Source organism: Lathamus discolor, chromosome 9 (assembly GCF_037157495.1).
Source record: "Lathamus discolor isolate bLatDis1 chromosome 9, bLatDis1.hap1, whole genome shotgun sequence".
Lineage (NCBI taxonomy): Eukaryota > Metazoa > Chordata > Aves > Psittaciformes > Psittacidae > Lathamus > Lathamus discolor.
The window spans coordinates 8,846,046-8,867,417 of NC_088892.1; the positions used below are offsets into that span (position 1 = coordinate 8,846,046).

Genomic DNA, 21,372 nt, shown 5'->3' on the forward strand with positions numbered 1-21,372 from the left:
GCCTGAGGAGAGGAATTGGAGCCCTAAGCTTCTCAGAGGGGAGCAGCCCTGCCTGAGGCAGGGTAGCCTTCAGCCTCGGAGGACCAAACCTGCCACCTTGGGCCCTTCTCAAGGCAAATTTCCACAGCTCCAAGGCAACTGCATCTCTTCTGAGTGCAGTGGCCAATGCTGTACAAGGACAGCTGGCTGCAGTCTCTGGTCCACCACTGCAGGGGAGTATCCCAGGCATGGTGAAGGGCCTGATGGCAGAGAAAACGGGGCAGAGACATCAGCTCAACCCCAAACAGCAGCTGGACTGTAGGCAGAGACACACACACTCAGTAACTGGCTCAGACCCCTGGACAAGGGCAGATATCTGCATGCTCTTCCCATGGCTACGTCTGCAGGCCAGGCTGAGCCTGACCTGCTGATGCTTAAATACCCATCAGAGCGAGGGACTGATGGGGACTGGTCAAGAGCAGAGCACCTTTCCAAGACAAAATTGGTGAGGACCAGAAGCCCCCCTGCATCAGCTGGCTCAGATGTAGGTATAATCAGTCACACAGGACCAGCTCCTCTGTATGGTCCTGGCTGCCTTGTCTCTCTGGGCTGGTACCCAGCTCTGCTTGGTGAAGCAGGGATACGGGCCCTGCCTGTACCAGTGGATGCTCAGACTTTTCCTGCCTGCAGAAACAGGCTCCTGTGTTGTGGCACATTTGTCTGGTGACACAGGGCTAGATCAGAGCAAAAGCTGCTTGCACCAGAGCTCCCTCTGGGTTATTTTCAAAGCGGAAACACGGCTGAAATCTCTGCAGGCACTGAGCAGCCTTCACCAGCCAGCCCCGAGCAGCTCCAGGATGTTCTCCAGCCACTCAGGAAGCAGTGTAGGAGCTACGCTGAGGGAGAGCACTGGGAAGGGGCCGTGGGCAGGCACGCAGATGTGTCAGAGCTTGCCAAGCTCCAGCATCCATTAGAGGAAGCATCTCTTGACATTTGTGAGGAATGGAGACCAGACGCTGTTTCCTCCCCACGCAATGTAGATCTGAGATGCATCATAGCTTCCCCAGGCCACAGACGTTTCTGTGCAGGGGGAGGCTTGACCAGCACAAAGCCCTCTGCCTTTCAGACGGGATGCTCCAGCCTATTCACCACCCTCAAAGAGCCCTGTCATGAGTCAGGGCTGCTTCTGAATATGGCTTCTCCCATGCTGGATGGAGAGCCCCTACCTGAGCCGGATGTGGAGGATATATGGAGGTATTGTAACTGGGAAGATGGGCACCATTCTCGGAAGAAGTTGCCAGCACATAACCGAAACAGGCAGCAGAATGCTGAAGAGAGCACCTGAGCAGGGACCATGGCCAACAGGGAGTGAACCTGGGCAAGCCCAGCCTGATTCCCACTTCAGCCATGGCACTAGGACCAAACTGCTCACCGCCTCCTCCGCCTTGGTTTCCCTGTACGTAACCAAGAGGGAATGAACAGACTTAGACTTCCCTTTTCTGTCTGTCAGGTGTCTCTTGTCACATTTCTCACTCCTACTACATATTCCATGATTAATTCCAGGGCTTCTCTCTTGCCTCCTACCCCACGTTGTTGCCAGCTTGCTTCTAGCCTGTGAGTGCAGGAGGAGACTGGAGCCAAGGTGGCTGTGCTCAGGATGTGCTCCGGGCAGCATGTTTCAAAGCCATGCCCCATAATCCCACTGTATGTCCATACTCCTCCCCAACAACGCACTCTCTTCAGGAGAGGCCAGGCTTGCTCTCCTCCCAGGTTGCCTCAGCCCCTGGCTGAGGATGCTCCATAAATATGTATGGTACTTATACAGAATTTGCTTAGCATAACTTGCTTAGCTTTAGCAGCTAAATTTGCTGAAGCCTTAGGCTGCAAGCTGTGGACTTTCATCCAGATACACTGAACTTTTACCTAGTTGTGTAAAAGAAGGCCCCAGAGCTGGTTCAGACTGGAAGATAAGGAAGCAAGGAAGGCTGCTACCATTGTCAGCTGACACAGCAACCCTAGAGATAAGAGAAAAAAAGCCTAGAAGAAAAAAACACTTAGAGACAATGAAGGGACCCAGTGAAGAACAGGAAGACCCCAAAACCATTAGGTTTTAGGTAATTGTCATGTTAATTACTGTATAATTTATATAAAAATAGTCATATTAACTACTGGTCAGAACTCTTGCATGAAGAAAGGGTGAGGAACTTTGATTGTAACAGTGTAATTCCCTAGGGATTTCTTTGTTTCGGGTCCCTCTTTGAAGGCATCCAGCTTGAGCTGTTCTGCGTATCAGAGCCAAGAAAAAAGAGGCTTCCTGGTGTCCCTCTGCTCTCCCCAGTAGCGAGTTCTGCTGCAAGACTCAGTTTCTGAGAAGAAGTCCCTGGATCTCCTCACCTTGGAGGCACCCCAGAGCACAGCACACCCCTCTCAGCACACCTGCAGGGCCCAGGGATGACCATTAGCTTGTGGGAGCCCTCTATGCACTAACACTGCTTTGGAGACGTGCTCCCCATGTCATTGCTGGACCTCTGCCCTGCCTGTAAGGGGATGAAGCCTGCCTCAGACCCAGCCTCCTGCGGTGATTTTGGCAACCACATGAGCTGTTGCTAGGGATGCAGCCTTCCATGAGCATCCAGACTTGTCAGCGCTTGGGCACATCCGGGGCTGGCACGACCCAGGGGCTGTTCGCAGCAGAGACACGATGGGGAGAAGAGACCCCATGGTGGCAGCCAGGCGATGCTCTGAGCGCTGCTGGCGGTGCGAGGACCCCGAGCCCCATCCCCTCCGCTCCATCGCCACCAAGGGCCGCTGGGCTCCGACCCGGCCGGGACTCGGCACCATGCGGCGGCGCTGCCCGCGGGGCCGGCTCTGGTCCTGCCCCTCCGCTGGCTCCGCCCGCCGGCCTTCCCCCTGTGCCGCTCGGGCGGAGCGTGCGGGCAGCCCGCGGCGCTGCTGCAGCCGGGGCCGTGGCCGGGCCGCTCTGCTGGAGCCAGCGGAACCGGCTGCAGCTGCTGGCGGCGGCGGCGGAGCGGCGGCGGAGCGGCAGCGGGATGACCCTCAAGTCGGGGCGCAGCGCCAGCGCCGGCAGCATGCGGACCGCGCTGTCCGACCTCTACCTGGAGCACCTCCTGCAGAACCGGGCCAAGCCCGAGGTGAGCGGCGGCCGGAGGCGGCCCCGGTCCCCCCCCAGCAGCGGCGCCGCCGGGAGAGCGCGACCCCGACCCCTCCATCCCTCGGGCCCCTTCCCTGCCGAGGCCGGTCGGAGAGCCCCAGCGTGGCCCTTCCCGTGCCCCCCTTTTCCCCTGCTGGCCCTTAGCTCAGCACCCTGTGCCCCGGGGCCCTCTCCATCCCGTCCTTCCCGCACGCACAAGGGGAGCAGGGCCCCTAAGGCAGAGACCCGATGGCAGGCAGGAAATGGACACCCATGGTTGTGCCTTTGCATGTGGCACTGCTGGTCCCCAGCACCCCAGGAGCAGGGTTCTTTGCTGGGGGTACCTTGGGGGAATGGTCAGCCAGCATGCCTGGGGAGGGAAGAAGGAGCTGAAGGCAGCAGGGGAGGAAGGCTTCAGCATCCTGCCACGGAGGAGCTTGTGCTTGTTTTGCTGCAAAGTTGTAGCTGGTCTGATCTGGAACTGCCTGTCACATGAGCTGATTCAGCTTGAGCAACATCCAGGTCTGCAGCATGGGCTGGAGGGGTGCTGGTGATCATTAGGCCCCAGAGAAGGAGGATGCAGGCAGCCCCTCACACACCGGCTCTGGCACAGGGAATGGGCTGGCACCCCACTTCCAGGGAAGGAGCCATGGGTTCTGCTTGGAGGGCTCCTTCCCCAGCCGGTGTCATCTGGGGTAGCTTGGGTACAACCAGGAGAAGGTCAGCAGTTCCCAGTGCTAAAGACGGTGCTTTTGTCCCAGCAGAGGTTTTCAGCTCTGAACAGGAGTCTCTGATGGAGCCATGGCATAATGTGCCTGGGCTGAGGGCTTATTGCAGCTGTGGGGAGCCTCAGAGAGCAGGGAGGAAATTGTCCTGAAGTGCTGTCCTTGGCCCATCCTGTTGGACACTACGGCATCCAAAAGGGGCTTGTCTGATGTATCCCACACCAGTGGTTCGTGCGCTTTTTATGGCTCAGCCTTGGCAGACTGCTTACAAAGAGAAAAAAGAAAGATAAAAAGCTTTTGGAGCCAAGTGGCTGGATCAGGCAGCTGCTGAGAGGAGCTCTCCCATCCCTCCGCCTGCAGGATCCAAGCGGAGGGCCTGCCTGGCTACATCACCAATGCCAGGCAGGAGGGCATGGAAAATGTAGGAGCTGGCCTACAGCTCCCCGCTGCTACAGTATGTTTATTCCAGTAGGGATAAAGAGATGGTGAGCTGGGATCTGCCTTGGGTCTTTTAAGAGGAGCTCTGCAGAGCTGGCATCCAACAGGACTTACATGTCCTGAGCTTGCCAGCCACTCGTGCTTGTCGCGGGCATACAGAGATGGTGCTGACCCATGGATGCTGTGGGAAAGGGGCACCCAGCAGCAGCTCTGGGGAGGGGAGCTGGGTCCGGCTGCTCTTCGGCTGGAGTCACACAGAGCAGCCGGGAGGTTTCTCTTCCCCATTTCTTGTGTTCCTCCCTTGGCACACAGGCCCTCGGTGTGTGGAAGCTTGCTAGAAAACAAGCCAAAGTGGAGGGAGCCACTTGCCCTCTTCCCCTGAGCCCGTATCTTTTCCTTATCTCCCAACTGGCAAACACAGATGTACCAAAAAGGTGTGGGCTTTATTCCCAGCTATGCACCGAGCTGTCAGGGTGCCCTGGGGCATGTTTCGTTATCGCCTGTGACTCAATTGATCAGCTGTAAAATGGGCATCAAATGTGACCTTTGGGAGTCTGGTAAAGAAAAAGAGGGTGCTTCTGGGGAGACCTGAGCCTGTGGGTGCAGAGGGGACACTGTGTATCCCTGCGGGCAGGGGTTCCTGATGTCTGCCTGGCACCAGCTCCAAAGCAAACTGAGGCCACATTCCCGAGGGATCAAATCCTGAAGTGACTGCGGGCAAAACTAGTGGTTGAAAGCTGCGCTCAACTTCTGGCCTTGACCAAAATGCAGTGTGGAGGGCTGGCTCCAGCCTCTCCATCCCAAATGCATTTTCATTTCGTGTTGCCATGTTCCGGTCTATGACGGCTTCTGGGGAGAAGTGGTTTTGCAGGGCTTGTTGTGGAAGGTGGGGATGGAGCGGCCGGGCAGCTCCTTGGGTTTCTGCTGTTGGTGCTGTGGCTTTACTGGCTCTCCTCTGGAGGTGACTGGTTTCCTAAACACATCTGGAGGCTGCATCAGCCTTTCCTGGGGGGAAAATGGAGCCTCAGGAAAACTGACCGTGCTCCCATGAAAACCTGGCCCTTCTCTGTTGCAGAACTCCACGATACAGAGTCAGTTTGAGGGCGTGCAGAGCGGGTGGCATCTTCTAACCTCCACAACTGCTCTGTTCCCCTTCCCTCTGCAGCCTATTGGTGTTGCTGGGCCTTTCCCCAGTGTTAGCAATGTAATCCTGTTTGGTTTAAATGCTTTTCTGGTTTGTTTGTTGTAACCTGGACCATACTGCTGGAAGGGGTCTTGGGAGAGGTTGCTCCTTGTGCTGGCAGACCTGAGAAGGCAGTAGCCCCCAGCAGGGTTGAATTACTTCTGAGTGCCCTGTTGCTTCTCAGCCTGCTGGAGCAGCCCAAAACCAGCTGCCAGAGTCAAGGCTGCGGTTCTGTTTTGCTAGTTCGCTCTTTTTACACACTGCTGTATTCCTTAAGCTGTGCTGAGACTGTGATGCACACATCTGCTGGGTGGTGGGGGGGGTGAGGATGGAGCACTAGAGGGTGGGAGGAGGGATTGCTGAGCCAGAACATCTCTCCACCAAACAGCCACCAGCCTGCCTGCACGCGGCCATGGTAATTATAATGTGAGGGATAATGATTCCTGGAGGGAGCCGGGGTTCTGTGGCTCGCTGTGGGTAGCACAGCGTGTCTCCCTGCCAGCCGACATGGTAAGCCCAGGGGATCCCAGCTCCAGGATTCCCTCCCTTCTCCGAGCTGCCGTACTCTGGGGGCCTGCTTGGCGAAGCCAGCAGCGTCTGACCGCGTCCCCCCAGGGCGCCCTGCTCTTCCACAACCACCCAGTGTTGGAACCTCTTGGTTCGAGCAGCAAGGAGAGCCCAGGGACCAATGGTGCCCTTTGCACCGCGGCGCTGCTTTCCCCAGGTGCTGCGCCAGCCTCCTGCAAACAAGCTGCTGGTTAATGTTTGATGTGCCCGTGGCGCGCAGCCCGGCTGAGCCAGCACAACAGCCGGAGCAGCCCTGGCCCGTGAGTGACCCCGCTGCGGACAGGACACCAAGGTCCTCGCCAAGGATTGCTCCACACTGATTGAATTCCCTCTGGAGGAATTCGCTGCCCTGCCCTCTGCCCGGGGATGTGAAATCCGGGCTCTTGAGGCAAAGGCAGGCAACGAGCTGGGGCTCACCTCTGTGGAGCCGGTTTGTGTGGCCACCATTGTGCGTGAGGATTTGTGCTCTCAGCAGCCAGCTGCAAGGCACCCGTATGGCTGAGCAGCTCCCCTGGGGGCTGCCACACAGCTCAGCCCCACAACCTCCTCGCCCCACGTGTGCCCCCAGGCTGGCCCCAGCGGTGACCAGCTCAGAGCCGGCTCTTAGCAGCACTCGCAGATGTTTCCTGCAGAGCAGAACGTAAGTAGCCGGGTATGGCTGGCTGCCAGCACGAACTGAAAGGCTCTTGAGGTCACAGGCTATGCTGGGCCAAGCCAGACAAGAGCCTGGTGGCTGCTGGAAGAGTGCAGGGTGGGTGATAGGCACGGCTGGCTCACATGAGAGCCACACGCGTGTCCTGTGGCTGCTGGATGCCGAACACCGGGGCTGGAATCTCCTGGTCCTCCTTGCATGCCAGGCATTTTGCCACTGGTTGCCCAGTGTGGTCAGGAAAAGCCCACGCCATCCCAGCATGGCTCTGTCTGGGGGTTGGTGGAGGACCCTGCTGTGTCCAGAGCTGCCATTAAGTGACTGGTGGCACGGCAGCCGGTCCCTGGTGACAAGGCTCGCTCTCAGGGAGTCACCAGGGTGACAACAGAGCTGTCAGCGTCGAGGGCTGGGTGCTTTCTCCAGCTCTCAGCAAAAAGCCAAGGTGAGTGCTGGGAGGCTCAGCTGGCAGCGATGGTGGGGACAGTGACTCCCAACCCTTGGAGCAGGCTGTGCCCGGGACCTGGGTCACTGGGCTCTGCTGAGCCTGGAGGTTTGAAGCCAGGGATTGCATGGGGAAGCACTTTGCCAGGGCCTGACCAAGATAAACGTGATCTGTGCTGACTCAAACCACCTCACGGGCACTTTGGCCTCGGGCAAGGCTGGAGAAGTTCCTCATCCTCCTCTTCCTTATCCCAGTAGCTGGCTCAGCAGAGAGCTGGCTCGGCACCGCACTGCTGGATCTGCCCCCCTGCCCTGCACATGGTATGGTAGCAGTGTGCCCTGCTGGGGTTGGCAAGACAGGCTTGGGGGGGCATCTGGGCTGGGATTCAGCCTCCTCCTCCTCTATGTTTAAGCCATTGGCAGCTGGAGCCCACGTGGTTGCTTTTTTCCTCTGAGGAGGAGATTGGTTGGCTCTTTTATAAGTAGTTGGCTTAAAAATAAATCCCACATCTTCCCTGTTGCTGCAGTGTGGGCACAAGGCTCCCTCCATCCTTTCTGTCCCAGCCCGGACCCACCAGTGCTTAAGATCAAGACTATAACAGTGCCCATGGTCCATCGCTCTCTACCAGTGCCTCTGTCCTGGCTAGTCCTGGCTCTGCTGCCTCTGCCCTCAGCTCCCTCCCTGCTTTCCACCACGGCACAGGGCTGGTTGCAGCTTGACAGCGCTCTGGCACATCCCTACCCAAGCCAATTTTGCTGTGGTTCAGTGCCGTGCCTTGCACCCCACCAGCCAATGCTTTTCACCCCAGTTGCACCCACATGGACCTCCCCACGGCCTGGCTGCACCTCACCCCTTGGCAGCAGTGGGGCTGCAGCCTCTGGCTCTGGGCTGGGTGCCTGCAGTGGGTGAGAGCAAGCGGGGGCACAGGGTCAGGGCACCACTTCCCAGCCGCTGGCTTGGAGCCCAGGGGCCTGGCACTCCGCTGGATGCTGGCAGTGCATCGAGGAGAAGAGTTGGCTGTGCCTGGCTGGGCGCGCTGTGGCCGCGGTGCTGGTGCAGGACTACAGCCAGCGAGGACCTTGCTGGTGTCCCCGCAGGTTTGCCGGCTGCGGTTCCCAAACTGGGCGCTGCTGGGAGCACTGGGTAAGAGCTGGGTTACGAACTGGGTAAGAGCAGAGGGTTTCCCATGGATGAAAGTCCCTGCTTGGTTTCCCGGTGCTGGTCTGTTGCTAGGAGCTGGGGAGGGAAAGAGGGAGTTTCTGGATTGCTTGGGAGCACATTGCCTTCAGTGCCTGGATGCGCACGTGGCTCCGCACTGTGTCAGTTGCCGTTGGTGTAGATGAGGAGAGGTTGAACATGTGAGCTGAGCAAGAGCAGAGCTTGGCCCTGGTCTCAGGGGTGTCATAAACTGCTCCGTTCACTTGGTGAAGCTGTCCTGGGCTTTATGCTCTGCAACAAGCCAGCTGTGGGCCAAATGCTGCAGCGAGACGCAGATAGTGTTTGGGACTTACTGCTGCAGAAGACGGTCAGGTATGGGCTCTTGGCTTCCGGTACCTGTAGCTTATCCAAAGTTTTCTTACCTCCTGTGTTTCCCAGGCTGGAAAACTGCAGATCAAGCCCACATCCACATCTTCAAGGGTGAAGCTCTTTCACAGAATCATAGAATAGTTAGGGTTGGAAAGGACCTTAAGATCATTCCGTTCCAACCCCCTGCCATGGGCAGGAAAGCCTCAAACTAAACTGTGTTACCCCAGGCTCTGTCTGTCCAGCCTGGCCTTGAACACTACCAGGGATGGAGCATTTACCACTTCTTTGGGCAACCCATTCCAGTGCCTCACCACCCTCACAGTAAAGAACTTCTTCCTTATATCCAGCCTGAACTCTTTTTCTTCTCTTGTTCTTCCAGTCCTGTCCTCCAGCCCATGGGTCTCTGCTCCCCTGTGTCCCACTTGCACCCTAACGTGGTGGAGTAGCTCAGCCCCACAGCAGGGAGCCGGCAGCCCCAGGCCCCTAAACCCCAGTGTTTGTTTTGCCCCGACAGGCCATCACTCAGTCCCCGAACGCCATCACTGAGGACATTTATACCAACGGCTCAGTGACCGGGGGCAGCCCTTCCCACAGCAACGGCCGCGAGATGCGCAAGATACGCCTCGTCCAGTTCGAAAAGGTCATGGAAGAGCCCATGGTGAGAGCTGGCAAGATCCCAGTCCCAAAGCCTGGTGGCACGCGGGGCGGGGGGGCAGAAGGGCAGGTAGAGCCGTGCCAACAGGCTGGCCTCAGGGGAGGCAGGAGATCACTGGAGCCCTTAGCCGTGGGATGAAGGTGCTGGATCCTGCAAGTCCATCGTGGGAGCAAGTCCCATCAAAGGGTGGTGATGCTTGTGCCAAGAGGAGCTGCAGCGGCTCCCCTGAGCCACTGCGCAGCCCACCATGGACACGGGCCTGGAGAGGACAGTGAGGGAGCTGTTCCCCTGCAGCGAGCGGTCACGGATTTTCCTGTCTTCCAGGGAATCACGCTGAAGCTCAACGACAAGCAGAGTTGCATGGTGGCCAGGATCTTCCACGGGGGCATGATTCACAGACAAGGTAACGAGGCCCGCGTAGAGGCCGTGTGTGGCATGCACGTCTGCAGAGATAGGGTGGCCCCCCAGCGCTGCTGGCTTTCCCCTGCGATGAGGACATCGGTGTCCGCTCCTCCAGCAGGGATATGCCAGGAGCTCAGGACTCGCTGGTCTGTCTGCATGGTTGGCATGTTAATGCACTGGAGGCTTGAGGGAGAAATAAAGGATAGGGGGAAGGGCTCTCCCAAAAAGGAACCAGGGACCGTCTGTCTCCATCTCGTGATGGGGTCACTGTAACAAGAGATGGGTCATACCCCAGAGACTGCATGGGAAGCTCTTCCCAATCCTGAAGTGCACAGGTGGGACAGGCTTGCTGTGGATTGGCTTTGCAGACCACATGAAGGTGCCAAAAGACATAAATAGGTGCTATTTTCTGGTTTTGGGTCTTGCCAAGGGGACATGGAAATGAGATGTTCTGTGCTTAGAAGAAGAGGTCCCTTTTCCAGCCTTGGATCCAAGTGGGAAGTCTGAGCTTACCCCTGCCAAAATAACATAGGAGTCATTCCAGTAACACTATTGGAGCTTGATTTTATAGCAGTATATCTGAGGCTGTAATCTGGCTGGGTATATAAACTGAAAACACAGAGTCAAGACTGCAAGTCAAGGCTGTCACTTGGCTGCAGGTGAGGTACATGGGGTTGAAACAGGTACTTTGATCAGTCCAAAGCACTGACAGACACACAGCGGAAAGCAACCTGGTGACCTTCAAACTAGATATGAAGACCATGTATTGGGTGGAGGGGCTTTAGTCCCATGTGCTTAGGTGGCATGTGTGGCCCCATGGGCTCCAGGCAAACACCCCAGTGTCCTGGCCACAGCTTGCCCAGGGGGTCGGAGGCTGGTGGAGCTGTGTTGGGTTTGATGAGTGGCTCCTGTCCAGTCCTGCACTTTGATGTTTCTCCTGTTGCTGGCAGGCTCCCTGCACGTGGGTGATGAAATCATAGAAATCAATGGGCAGAGTGTGAGCAACCACTCGGTTGACCAGCTGCAGAAGATGCTGGTAGGTATCCGTGTTTGGCAGGGCTGTTCCCTAGGAAAGACCCCCTTTGGCCTGCAGGTGTGCGTGCTGGTTCAGCATTCACCCCCTCCTAGGGGTGCCGCAGTGTGGTGTGGCTGTACCAGGGTGCTGTGATACAGCCGAGCACCAGGTCTCTATACAGCCGTGGTGGTCTGGGCTTGCTGCTTGTTTCTGGCCCTGGGAGCAGCAGTGAAGGCTGTTGGCTGGGGCCCTGAGGTGTGTGGGGCTTGGAAACCACCTCTCCTTGCCAAGGCTGCCATACAACTCCAGACCTGGGGCTGGCTGCTCTTGCAGACCTGAGGCTCTCCTATGGGTCTCCTTGGTGCTGTTTTCTTGCTGTTGAGGTCATGGTGACCCTGATAGGCCCTTGCTGGAGACAGCTTTGTGCCGTGCTCCTCTGCTGCCTGCTGGGACATCCCTGCTCCAAGGAGGAGCTTGTCCTTGCCTCCTGAGGACGGTTGGCCCAGAAGGCCCCTCCAAGCCTCCGAATGTGGTTACACCCACAGGACCATGTAGGTCTTGGTGTGGAGCAACAGTGCATCTGGTCTGTGGCAGGCAAGGGAGTGCTGTGCCTCTAATGTCACCAGGAGGGAAGGAGTGAGAGGCCGGCTGCCTCCAGGCACCACCTCCTCCAACTCTTCTTTCTCCCTTCCTTCTTCACTAGAAAGAAACCAAGGGCACGGTCTCAATAAAAGTCATTCCCAACCAGCAAAGCCGCCTGCCTGCCCTCCAGGTAAGTGCAGCCTCCAGACCCACTGTGCTGGGACATGGCTGTGGGGCTGGGGAGGGACCAGGGCAAAGCACAGGGGACCAGTGCTGGAGACAGAGCTGTGCTGAGCCATGGGGATGGCTGCCAGTGAGGATGAAGGGACCCATCCTGTGCTTAGGTTGCTGCAAACGAGCAGATTCGGCCCCGTGTGGATGCATTTACCCAATGTAGGAATGTGGGCTCCCGAGCCGCAGCGGTACGTGTGTGCAGTCTTTGGTGGTGATAAAGCAGCAGCTTGTGCACACCAGGAAGCATCAGGGAGTTTCCTGCCACCTTCAGAACCGCCGTCCCTGATGCTCAGTGCATCAGTGCAGGGAGGGTGGCGCAGGTCCGGATGCCACCAGCACGCTTGTGAGCAGCGAGTGGGAGGACGGAAGCGCTGGGGGAGAGGAAGGCAGCTCCTTGTGCTGCCTCTGCTGGGGTGGGGGTGATGTGCTGCGACACCGTGACACTGCCCTGCTCTGCCTTTGGAGTCCTGCTGCGGCTCAGGATGCTCAGGATAGGGAAGGGCTGGCTCCTATGGCAAGGCTTCAGTGTGTGGTGGCTGGGACGCAGGATGCTGTCCTCTCTCTGGGTGCAGGAGCCAACCCCAGTGGAGGCACCACATCATGGACAGGCAGGAGCGGGAGAGGAGCTCAGAGGCAGAGGGATGAGCTGGGGGAGCCCATGGCACCCCCTTTCCTTACACAGAGCAGTGACGTGTGAACATGGTGACAAGTGAAAGCTGCCTCCGTGGCTTGCTCAGCACACGCTGTCCCCATTCCAGCTCACCCAGCCTTGCACATGCTTGTTTATCAAACAGCCCCATGCCTGCCCTGCTGTCCGTCTGCCCTCCCTGGCCTGACCCAGCCAGCTCAGTGCCAGGGGAAAAGCTGCCTCTGAGGAAAAGAACATAGCTGCTGACTCACCCAACACGGGCCATGGGCTCAGGGAAGGACACAGGGAGCAAACTCCTTCCAGCAGCAGTTGTCCTTCCTCTTGCTGTGCCCAGGGCCCTGGTGCTGTCAGCTCACGGGCTGCCCGTGTTTCTGCTTGTTGCAGTCCATCGCTGAGAGTGTTCTCTTTCACTGCATCCCTGTGATGACCTTCATTCCAGGGCCCGGCAGGCAGGACAGTGCAGGTCCCGGCATCACAAACCCCCCTCACCTGGCTTGCCCTGCAGCCTGGTAACCAGCCCCTTTGAGGCCCCTGAGTGTCTCTTGACATTGATCCTAATGCACTGACCACTGTGGGCGCTCGAGGTCACCTCCAACATGTTCCCAGGCACAAACAGCAGCCTTCTGGCTTTAAAGACCAGGGCTTCCTATGCTGGTACCTGCTTGGTACCTGGGCTTCTAGCCCCAGGGAGGGGACAGGCAGCAGGCAGGCAAATAGCTTCCATTTGGAGCTGGCCCGTTGCGGTCTGTGGGTGATGCCTGGAGCTCTCTGATGCTGACTCCTAATAGGTGTAAGGCAGGGCCTTTCCAAAAGCGACCCGTGTCTGCCTTGGGGTACTGGGGCTTGTGGGGGCAGAGGGCTCCAGGCAGTGCTTGCTGTGCATCCCTTGTGTGTATGTGTTGGTGGCCAGCTTCCTGGTGCCAGAGTGCTTTCAAAGCAAGCATCAGTCCTTATCCTGAAAGGAGATTCCACTCTTATTGTCTCCCATTGTGAGCTCTCATGTCACAGCTTGATCCGTATGCTCTGCTTTTCTGGCACTGAAAGGGAGCCATTATTCATGTCCTGCTGGCCCTGTGCCTCCAGCAGCACTGCTGAAGGAGGACGCACTGTGGGACACGGTTTTGTGTGCAACAAGGACAGCATGGTTTACCCTACCCAGTGAGGATGACTTTCCAGGCCCTGCCTATCTCACCTGAGCACAGGACATAGGCATCACCGCACAGGAATCCCTTTGCCCCTTTGCTACGTGCTGCATTTCTGGGATAACTAACTTGACAGGGTGCCCGGGTCAGGGACCTGTTGCGGCTGCAGCAGCGTTTCAGGTGAGCAACCATTCACCCAGGCACCGAGAGCAAGCAGCAGTGCAGAAGACACCGGGTGCACACGCGTGCTCTGCCCTCCTCCCAGCGATAGTGACTGTCGTCCATCCTGTTGCTCCCTGACAGTCTGTTCTTCCTGAGCAGCCTTCCTGGAAAGCAAGCTCCATGTGCAAAAGGCAGTAATGCCATTCCTTTCCTGAGCTTGCAAAGATGTTCAGGGGCTGTGAGAGCCCAAGGAGGGCTTGGGGCCATGGGAGGCAGCAGCATCGTCTGCCCTGGTGGCAGCAGGCACTGTGGACTCCCTCTCAAAGAGGGAGGGAACAGGGGAAGGCCACTTTCCCGTGCTTTCCTGGTGCCCGGGGCTTGCCCAGCCCCAGGATGGGGGCACAGTGGCCTGGGAGCAGCAGCAGCTCATTTCCCATTCAGCTGTGAGGAACATAATGTGAGAGTGGCTGATGCTGCAGGACAGACCTAGGCAGGGATGGACAGGACAGCTCTGCCTGGGCTCCCCAAGGGCCCTGTGCCATGCAGTGGGGTGCACAGTGCTGGGGAGAGGCCAGGGCACAGCAGCTGGGGATTGAGATGTGGCTGTCCTGCAGTCCCCAGGACGTGGGATTGTGGGGGACACTGTTTTGATGGCTTCTCTCTGCTCACCCCATTGCAGACCCTGTGTTGGTCTCCCCTCTGGCTGGTTCAGCTCACTAACACAGCAGTGTAGTTGGGAGGGGCTACATGTTAGGGTCCAAGCTCAAGCTGTGGAGCATGCTAGAGGTTGCAGTTGTTTCAGTGGATCCCAGTAGGGCCAAGATGCCATCCTCCTTCCTTCTTCCCTCCTCCCTCTTCCCAGCATGTCTCACTGCAGCGCCGCGCTCATGAGCTTCCCCCAAGGCTTCCTGCATCTCCTTTCTCCCTACCTGGCCTCATGGGGTGTGCAAAGCAGCAGGGGCTGGGGTCCCTCCACTGCCATGTGGGGCTGGGATCAGCCACCCTGCGTGCCTGTGCTGATGCCAGCCTGCTCTCTCTTTGGCAGATGTTCATGAGGGCGCAGTTTGACTATGACCCCAAGAAAGACAACCTGATCCCCTGCAAGGAAGCGGGGCTGAAGTTTCAGACCGGTGACGTGATTCAAATCATAAACAAGGACGACAGCAACTGGTGGCAGGGCAGGGTGGAGGGCTCCTGCACCGAGTCGGCAGGACTCATCCCTTCTCCAGAGCTGCAGGAGTGGTAGGGGCCTGCGGTTGGTCTGGGTCTGGGAGTGGAGGTGGGAACAGTGACCATGCGCTATCGGGAGCGTGGCTGTGTCGGGTGACACCAGTGTCAGTGCTGGGAAGAGGAGGCAGATGTCTCCTTTGCCACAGGGTGAGCCTTTACCTGTCCCAGCAGGCACCCTTGCATGCCTGAGGGACAATCCCACTGCTCCCCCAGGGCCTGGGGTGATGGCTGGGCTATGGTGGTGTTCTCCTCTCTTGGCAGGCGTGTGGCAAGCGTCACCCAGTCCGGTCAGAGCGAATCCCCGAGCTGCAGCCCCTTTGGGAAGAAGAAGAAGTGCAAAGATAAATACCTGGCCAAGCACAGCTCAAGTGAGTGTGAGCGGGGCAGTGGGCTCCGTCCCCAGTGCTGGCCATCACCCCTGCCTCTGGGACAGATGTGTCCATGGAGTCAGACCAAACGGCCCAGGCACCGAGCTCCTATGCTCTGTGCAGTGACAACCACTATGGCTCTTGGCACTGAGCTCCTCGGGAGGCTGGGCTCCTGAGCCTCAAACCCCATGGGCTGCGGACTGCAATGAGGGAGCAGCCTGAACTGCTCCCCACAGCTGCTGTGTCCCCAGTGGGGCAGGGACCCTGCAAACACCCTGTGCTAAGCACGCCTCGTGCCAGGCTGGTGCCTGAGGATGTGCTGGCTCCCAGCCTGGCCTGCAGCTCCGACCAGGAACAAACAAGGCCATAAATCAGCAAAATAAATAAAGCTCCCCCAGCAACAAGCTCCCTGCTGCCCCCCCATGCAGCTCCCAGCTCCTGCTGTCCTGGGCTGAGCTACTGAGTGAGAGCTGCCCTGGCTTCTCCTTTGGTGGCTGCTGGTCCAGCTCCCCATGGCCCTCCACAAGCTGCCCTATTCCCCAAGCAGCGATGAGCTCCCAGCCCAGTCCTGGTGCTCCCTCCATTTGCCCGAGGACCTGACTTTGGTTTGACACACACATAGCCCTGCTGCTGCAGCCAAACCAGCTCTGACCGCTCTTGTTTCTCCTCTGCTCCAGTTTTTGACCAGCTGGATGTGGTTTCCTATGAGGAGGTGGTGAGGCTGCCTGCCTTCAAGAGGAAGACTCTGGTGCTCATCGGTAGGTCCTGTGTGCCGCGGGATGCTGGGGGGACCGTACAGGGCTGGGGCAGTGTGGCCCTTAGTGAGCTCTGCGGAGCGTTTCTTCTACCTGGAGCAGGCACCAAGGAGGCTGACCTCCTCATGGCATTGCACATGGTCTGGCATCTGCACTGCGATGCTGGGCTTGGGTTAACTCAGGAGTTTCCGGCTCCTGAGTGTCTTTATGGGTGATTCTTATTGAAAGCAGCTCTGGTCTGCCCAGCTGCCTTTGGGGCAAGCACTCAAACTGAGCACTGTGGGTGCTGAGTGCTGTGGCCATGGGCAGCCCAGCTCAGCGGGCACCAGTCTGTTCTCCAGCTGGGGCTATAGGTGAGCGTGCCCAGGGCAGGGAGCACCACTTCCAGGGCTGGAATACACCACAGACCAGCTCAGACAGCAGGTCCTGGGCAAGGCTGCGGGAGCTCTGCACTGTTCCGCAGGCTTCTCCGAGCCCATCTCCAGCTTCCATCCCTCCTTGTCTGCAGGGGCCAGCGGTGTGGGCCGTAGCCACATCAAGAACGCTCTCCTCAGCAACAACCCGGACAAGTTCATGTACCCACCCCCTTGTAAGTACCCAGGGCAGAGGCACAGGACACGTTTCCTGTCACCTCCTCGAGCCGGGGCCTTCTGACAGCAGATGGGACACAGGCAGATAATTCTCCAGTGCCACCAAGACCCTGATGTTGGAGGCCAGCCTGTCTGCTGTCCCATGGGCTGAGCCTGCCAATGGCTGCAGGGTTGCTACCACCTGCATTGCAGACACCTCACTCTTTGCATCCTAACGGCTCTCATTGGGCTTGCTGGGTTCCCTAATTGCCCCAGGCAGGAAAGGGGATTAGTACAGCCAAGTCTTGAGGGCCTCTGTGCGCTAACCTCATGCTCAGCAAGGGAAGGTGGGATGCCCAGCTCATCCAGAGCAGAGGCTTCCCGCTCTGCTCAGTTCCCTGTTCCTTCTGGGCACCAGCACCCACCATGTCCCTCTCCGTGCAGACACCACACGGCCCCAGAAGAAGAATGAGGTGGATGGGAAGGACTACTACTTTGTGTCCACCGAGGAGATGACCCGGGACATCTCAGCCAACGAGTTCCTGGAGTTTGGAAGCTACCAGGGAAACATGTTTGGCACCAAGTTTGAAACAGTGCACAAGATCCACCAGCAGGACAAGGTCGCTATTTTGGACATTGAGCCTCAGGTAGGGAGCAGGGGATGGGGTGGCCACCAATTGAAGTCCCTGTGTGCTGGCTGTCACTGTCCCTGCCCTCCCCTTGCCCACCCACCCTTCACAAAGGAACAAGCCAGGGAGCGCTGGGGCAGCATTTCCATTCCCACATATGGGTGCAGTGAGGATATTCCCTGTCACAGCACACATCTGGCTGTGACAGCAGGGCCAGCACTGGGCTCGTACAAGGTCCCTTTCCCTTCTCCAGCACCAAGTGTGTGAGTGCTGCTTTTCCCAGTGGCGGTTGTGTCCAGTACCCAGCTCAAGAGCAGGCTGGGGGTGCCCTCATATCCTCCCCATGGGAACCCTCTGTAACTGCACCCTTCTCTCTCTCCACAGAGCCTGAAGATCGTCCGCACGGCCGAGCTCTCCCCATTCATAGTGTTCATTGCCCCAACAGACAAGGCAGAGCAGGTGAGGGGCTGGGCCCTGAGCCCGAGTTCTGCTCAGGGGAGGGGACAAGGGGGTCCTTGCAGCAGCCCAGGGCTTGCCCTCTGCTCCGTATCAGCTTCTTCTGCTGCATTGATCCTTGTGGTCCAGGGGAGCCGACCTGAGAAACAGGAACTGGTGATTCCTGTGGCTGTAGACTCCCTCCCAGGCTGACACCCCCCAACAACCCTTATGCTTGCGGTATTATTAGCCGCTAACATGTAGTGGGGTGTCCAGCCCAGCACCCAGAGCCATCTCCAGCTGCAGCAGTGCTGCAGAGCAGGAACATTTATCCTGCCATTGGCTATGCAAATGAGACACACATACAGCAGCTCCTTTCATTCTCTGCCTCATTAAGCTGCTCATCTCTTCAAAACTGGGATGAAAGCAGTACTGATGCTGCAGTTAACTCATGCAGCACCACAAGGCTAGCAGCCACATGCTGCCATTGCCCAGGAAGCCCCTAATGTAGGGATGAAGGGAGCAGTGCTGCCTGCCCTGCCAAGACACAGGACCAGCTCCCACAAGGGCTAATCTCTGCAGGGAAATGGGAAGTGATGGGAGAACAGGGAAACCCACAGAGCAGTGCTCCTCCGGGTCTTATGTCCAGGCACTTTCCCCCAGGATAAAGGGAAAGGGACTTAAGATGAAAGAGGGGAGATTCAGATTAGGCAGAAGCTCTTCCCTGTGAGGGTGCTGAGGCGCTGGCACAGGGTGCCCAGAGAAGCTGTGGCTGCCCCATCGCTGGCAGTGCTCAAGGCCAGGTTGGACACAGGGGCTTGGAGCAAGCTGCTCCAGTGGAAGGGGTCCCTGCCCGTGGCAGGGGGTTGGAGCTGGAGGAGCTTTAGGATCCCTTCCAACACAAACCATGCTGTGATTCTGTGTCCAGACAGCACCACCTCTCCTAACTTGCTAATTTGGTGCCTGTAAAGCTTAAAGTAACAGTTTGCAGGGCAAGTGTTTATGCAGCAGAGCAAGCATCACACAGGCGTTTAGCAGCACGGTGAACACAGAGGGCTGCAAAGCCAGTTACAGAAGGCTGGGGGGGCAAATGCCAGGCCAGGAAGGGCAGTGAGCAGCCTGCTGCATCCCACCCCACGGCTGCCTCCAGGCAGAGGAGCTGGCTCTGCCGCAGTGGGCAGGGCCAGCCCCGCTGGTGGAGGCACTATATATAGCTGCTGCTGCAGCTCAGGTAGCTGCTTACCAGGAGGGATGCAACAGAGCCAAAACATGAGCTGGCAGAGCTCATATGAACCAGGCACACTGTTTATTGCCCACCCCATGAGCTGCTGGGCAGCACACAGCAGAGCTCAGCAAGAACTGCATCCCAAGCTCTGCCCATCCCCACGCACAGAAGCAGGGAGCTGCTTGCATTTCAAGCTCTGTTGGTGACATTAAGTGGAAATGGGTCTGGACTTTGCTATTGAGGGGCACACAGAGACAGCCTGCTGGGATGCCCCTGCTAGCTGCAGAGCTGTGCAGAACAGCCACACTGGCTGAAGGAGGCAGGCAGCTTTGCTTTTACTATGACAAAATCTGTCCCAGCCAAAAGCAGCCTGCTAGCCGGTGCTGTCCAGGTAAGAGCCAGTGGGGAGAGACCATCCTGCAGAGATCCTACCTTGAAACCAGTCTCAGGTCTCAAGCTGGTTCCACTGCATAGTGTGGTAATGGGCAGCCTGCTGCTCGGTGAACCTTCTCCTAGGGACCTGCCACAAACCATTTCAAAGATCAATACCAGACCAATGTGTGACAGCTCTGTCATCACTCCAGCAGATAACCTGATGCTCTCAGAGTGGCATAGAAGTCCAGCGAAACTCCCAGACACACACTCCCAGAGACAATGCACCAGCTCCTGTCTTGTCAGACTGCATGGATGCTCTGATGCTTAGCAACCACTTGAGCTGTTTCAGTGGTAGTTGGAGGGAGTTTGGCTGCTGGGGCGGGCTGTGAAATTCCCCTCCTCCCTCCCCAGCCTCCTGATCCACTGTCCCATTTCTTGCAGACAGAGGCTTTGCAGCAGCTCCGGAAGGATTCGGAGAGCATCCGGAGCCGATACGCACACTACTTCGACCTCTCGCTGGTCAACAATGGGGTGGAAGAAAGCCTCCAGGTGCTGCAGGAAGCCTTTGAGCAGGCCTGCAACTCCCCACAGTGGGTGCCTGTCTCCTGGGTCTACTGAGAGAGCATCCGACCCCAGCCGCTTCCCATCAGCCATCCTGCAGCCATGGGGAGAAACCTTCTCCTCAGCTTTCCCTGATCCACACACAGCCCAGCACAACTCCCTTCCTCTGCTGCTCCACGGATATGGTCTCAATTGGGGGACACACACAACAGGATCTCCAGATCCCCTCTCCCAAGGGAACGCAGGACAGGGAATGCCCAGGGGACAGCTGCCTCCCTGGGTACCACAATGCAGTGCTAAGTTAAGTGGCTACAGCCAAGCCAGAGCACCCCATTAGCTCAGAGCACAGCTCGCACCTCACTGGGCAGGGGAAAGCTCAGTCCTGCTGGAGCACCAAGACGATCTCTGCATCAGTCCCAAGGGAAGTGACAGAGCAGAGGCTTTGCAGGCAGATGTCCCCTACCATGAGAGCACACTGTGCCACGAACACCTCAACAGCCTGGCTGGAGGCTGCAAGGCTTCAAGGAAACCCACAGCTTAGGAGGCTTCACACAGACCACAGCAGCGCTCCTACACCTAAGGGTTCCCCCTCACACATGGGAAAGGGCAGGAAAAGCAGAGCATGGATTTGATGCTGGTGGCATGGAGCATGCCACCCCCAGGCAGGCCTCAGCCCATGTTCTGAGGTTGGAATTGTGTGATTCCCCCTGTGCAACTGTAGCTGTAAAAGCTCAGTGTATTTCAGCTCTCACTGTGCAGCTTGGATTGTTACCGCCTCAGCAGCAGCCAAGGAAGTCCCATGGACTAAACCCCAGAGGGACAGACAAGTTCAATGGGTAAATCTAGCCACAAGCAGCAGTTGCATGCAATAGAAACAGCATCTCTACAAAGATCATCCAGGCATGCTTTCTCCAGTCTAGGGTGTACTTGCACACTGTATGTGAGCATAAAAGCCATCCCTGCAAAGGGGATCCTCCTGCAGGAGTGTAGTGAAGCACAAACCCCACCGTGACCATGTCTGGGAAGCATCACCCTGGCTCCTGGGCAAACCATAGCCATCATTTAGGTGAACTCTCTCATTTGTGTGTTCAGCAGTCAGCCAAGGGAAAGGGGTTCAGAAGTCTTGTGCAATTCCTAAAGGATGCCAAAACCATAATCGATGTGCAATAGGGACCTTTGTTCTGATCCACTGCAGGGAAACAATGAGCAGCAATAAACGTGTGCTGAGACATTGCCATGACTGGTGGTGTACCTCTTCCTCTGAGCGCTTCCTGGAAGTCTGTTCTCACCTCTCTGCCCCTAACACACAAGGTTGGGCAGACCAGTACCAAAAAGTCCCTCCAGCAACCATCAGACCTCTCCAGCACAGGCAAAGGAGGAAAGAGAACACCCAGCTTCCAGGCACATGTTGGTACATGTGGGTTTTACCCAAGTGGAGGGTGGCCCTATGGCATCTGTGAAGCCCCAACCAGCAACAAAGGGCCCTCTGGTCATGGCCCACATCAGCATAACCCCTTCTCTGCACCAGCAGCTTCTTCAGCAGAGCGGCACAAAGGCTGGGCAGAAGGGGCAGTTGTTCACCTGCCCTGCTGCAGCATGCACATGCATTAAGCTGCTTCCCCTCCCCAGGAACAGAGCACTGATCTCTTACAGGAGGCAGATGAGGAAGGAAATCACCCATTCAAAAATAGGGCTTTTATTTTTATGTAAAAAAGAGTAAATA

At 57.5% G+C, this 21,372-nt stretch overlaps 1 protein-coding gene across 1 annotated transcript; it reads left to right on the top strand.

The window, feature by feature from the left end:
• Positions 1-2,889: 2,889 nt before the first annotated feature.
• Positions 2,890-20,889, top strand: MPP1 (MAGUK p55 scaffold protein 1). The gene is made up of 12 exons (XM_065689978.1): positions 2,890-3,131; positions 9,176-9,319; positions 9,641-9,719; positions 10,669-10,754; positions 11,437-11,505; positions 14,548-14,744; positions 14,994-15,100; positions 15,778-15,858; positions 16,364-16,444; positions 16,869-17,071; positions 17,438-17,512; positions 19,530-20,889. The coding sequence occupies exons 1-12, from the start codon at positions 3,030-3,032 to the stop codon at positions 19,704-19,706; spliced, it is 1,401 nt and encodes a 466-aa protein (XP_065546050.1). The 5' UTR covers positions 2,890-3,029; the 3' UTR covers positions 19,707-20,889.
• The last annotated feature ends 483 nt before the right edge of the window (positions 20,890-21,372 follow it).

Bases quoted from the DNA above. Each gene is read 5' to 3' on its own strand.
- MPP1 (XM_065689978.1), top strand. From the start codon at position 3,030: ATGACCCTCAAGTCGGGGCGCAGCGCCAGCGCCGGCAGCATGCGGACC. The intron at 9,720-10,668 runs GTAACGAGGCCC...TGTTGCTGGCAG, and splicing joins GGGCATGATTCACAGACAAG to GCTCCCTGCACGTGGGTGAT. The intron at 15,859-16,363 runs GTAGGTCCTGTG...CCTTGTCTGCAG, and splicing joins GAAGACTCTGGTGCTCATCG to GGGCCAGCGGTGTGGGCCGT.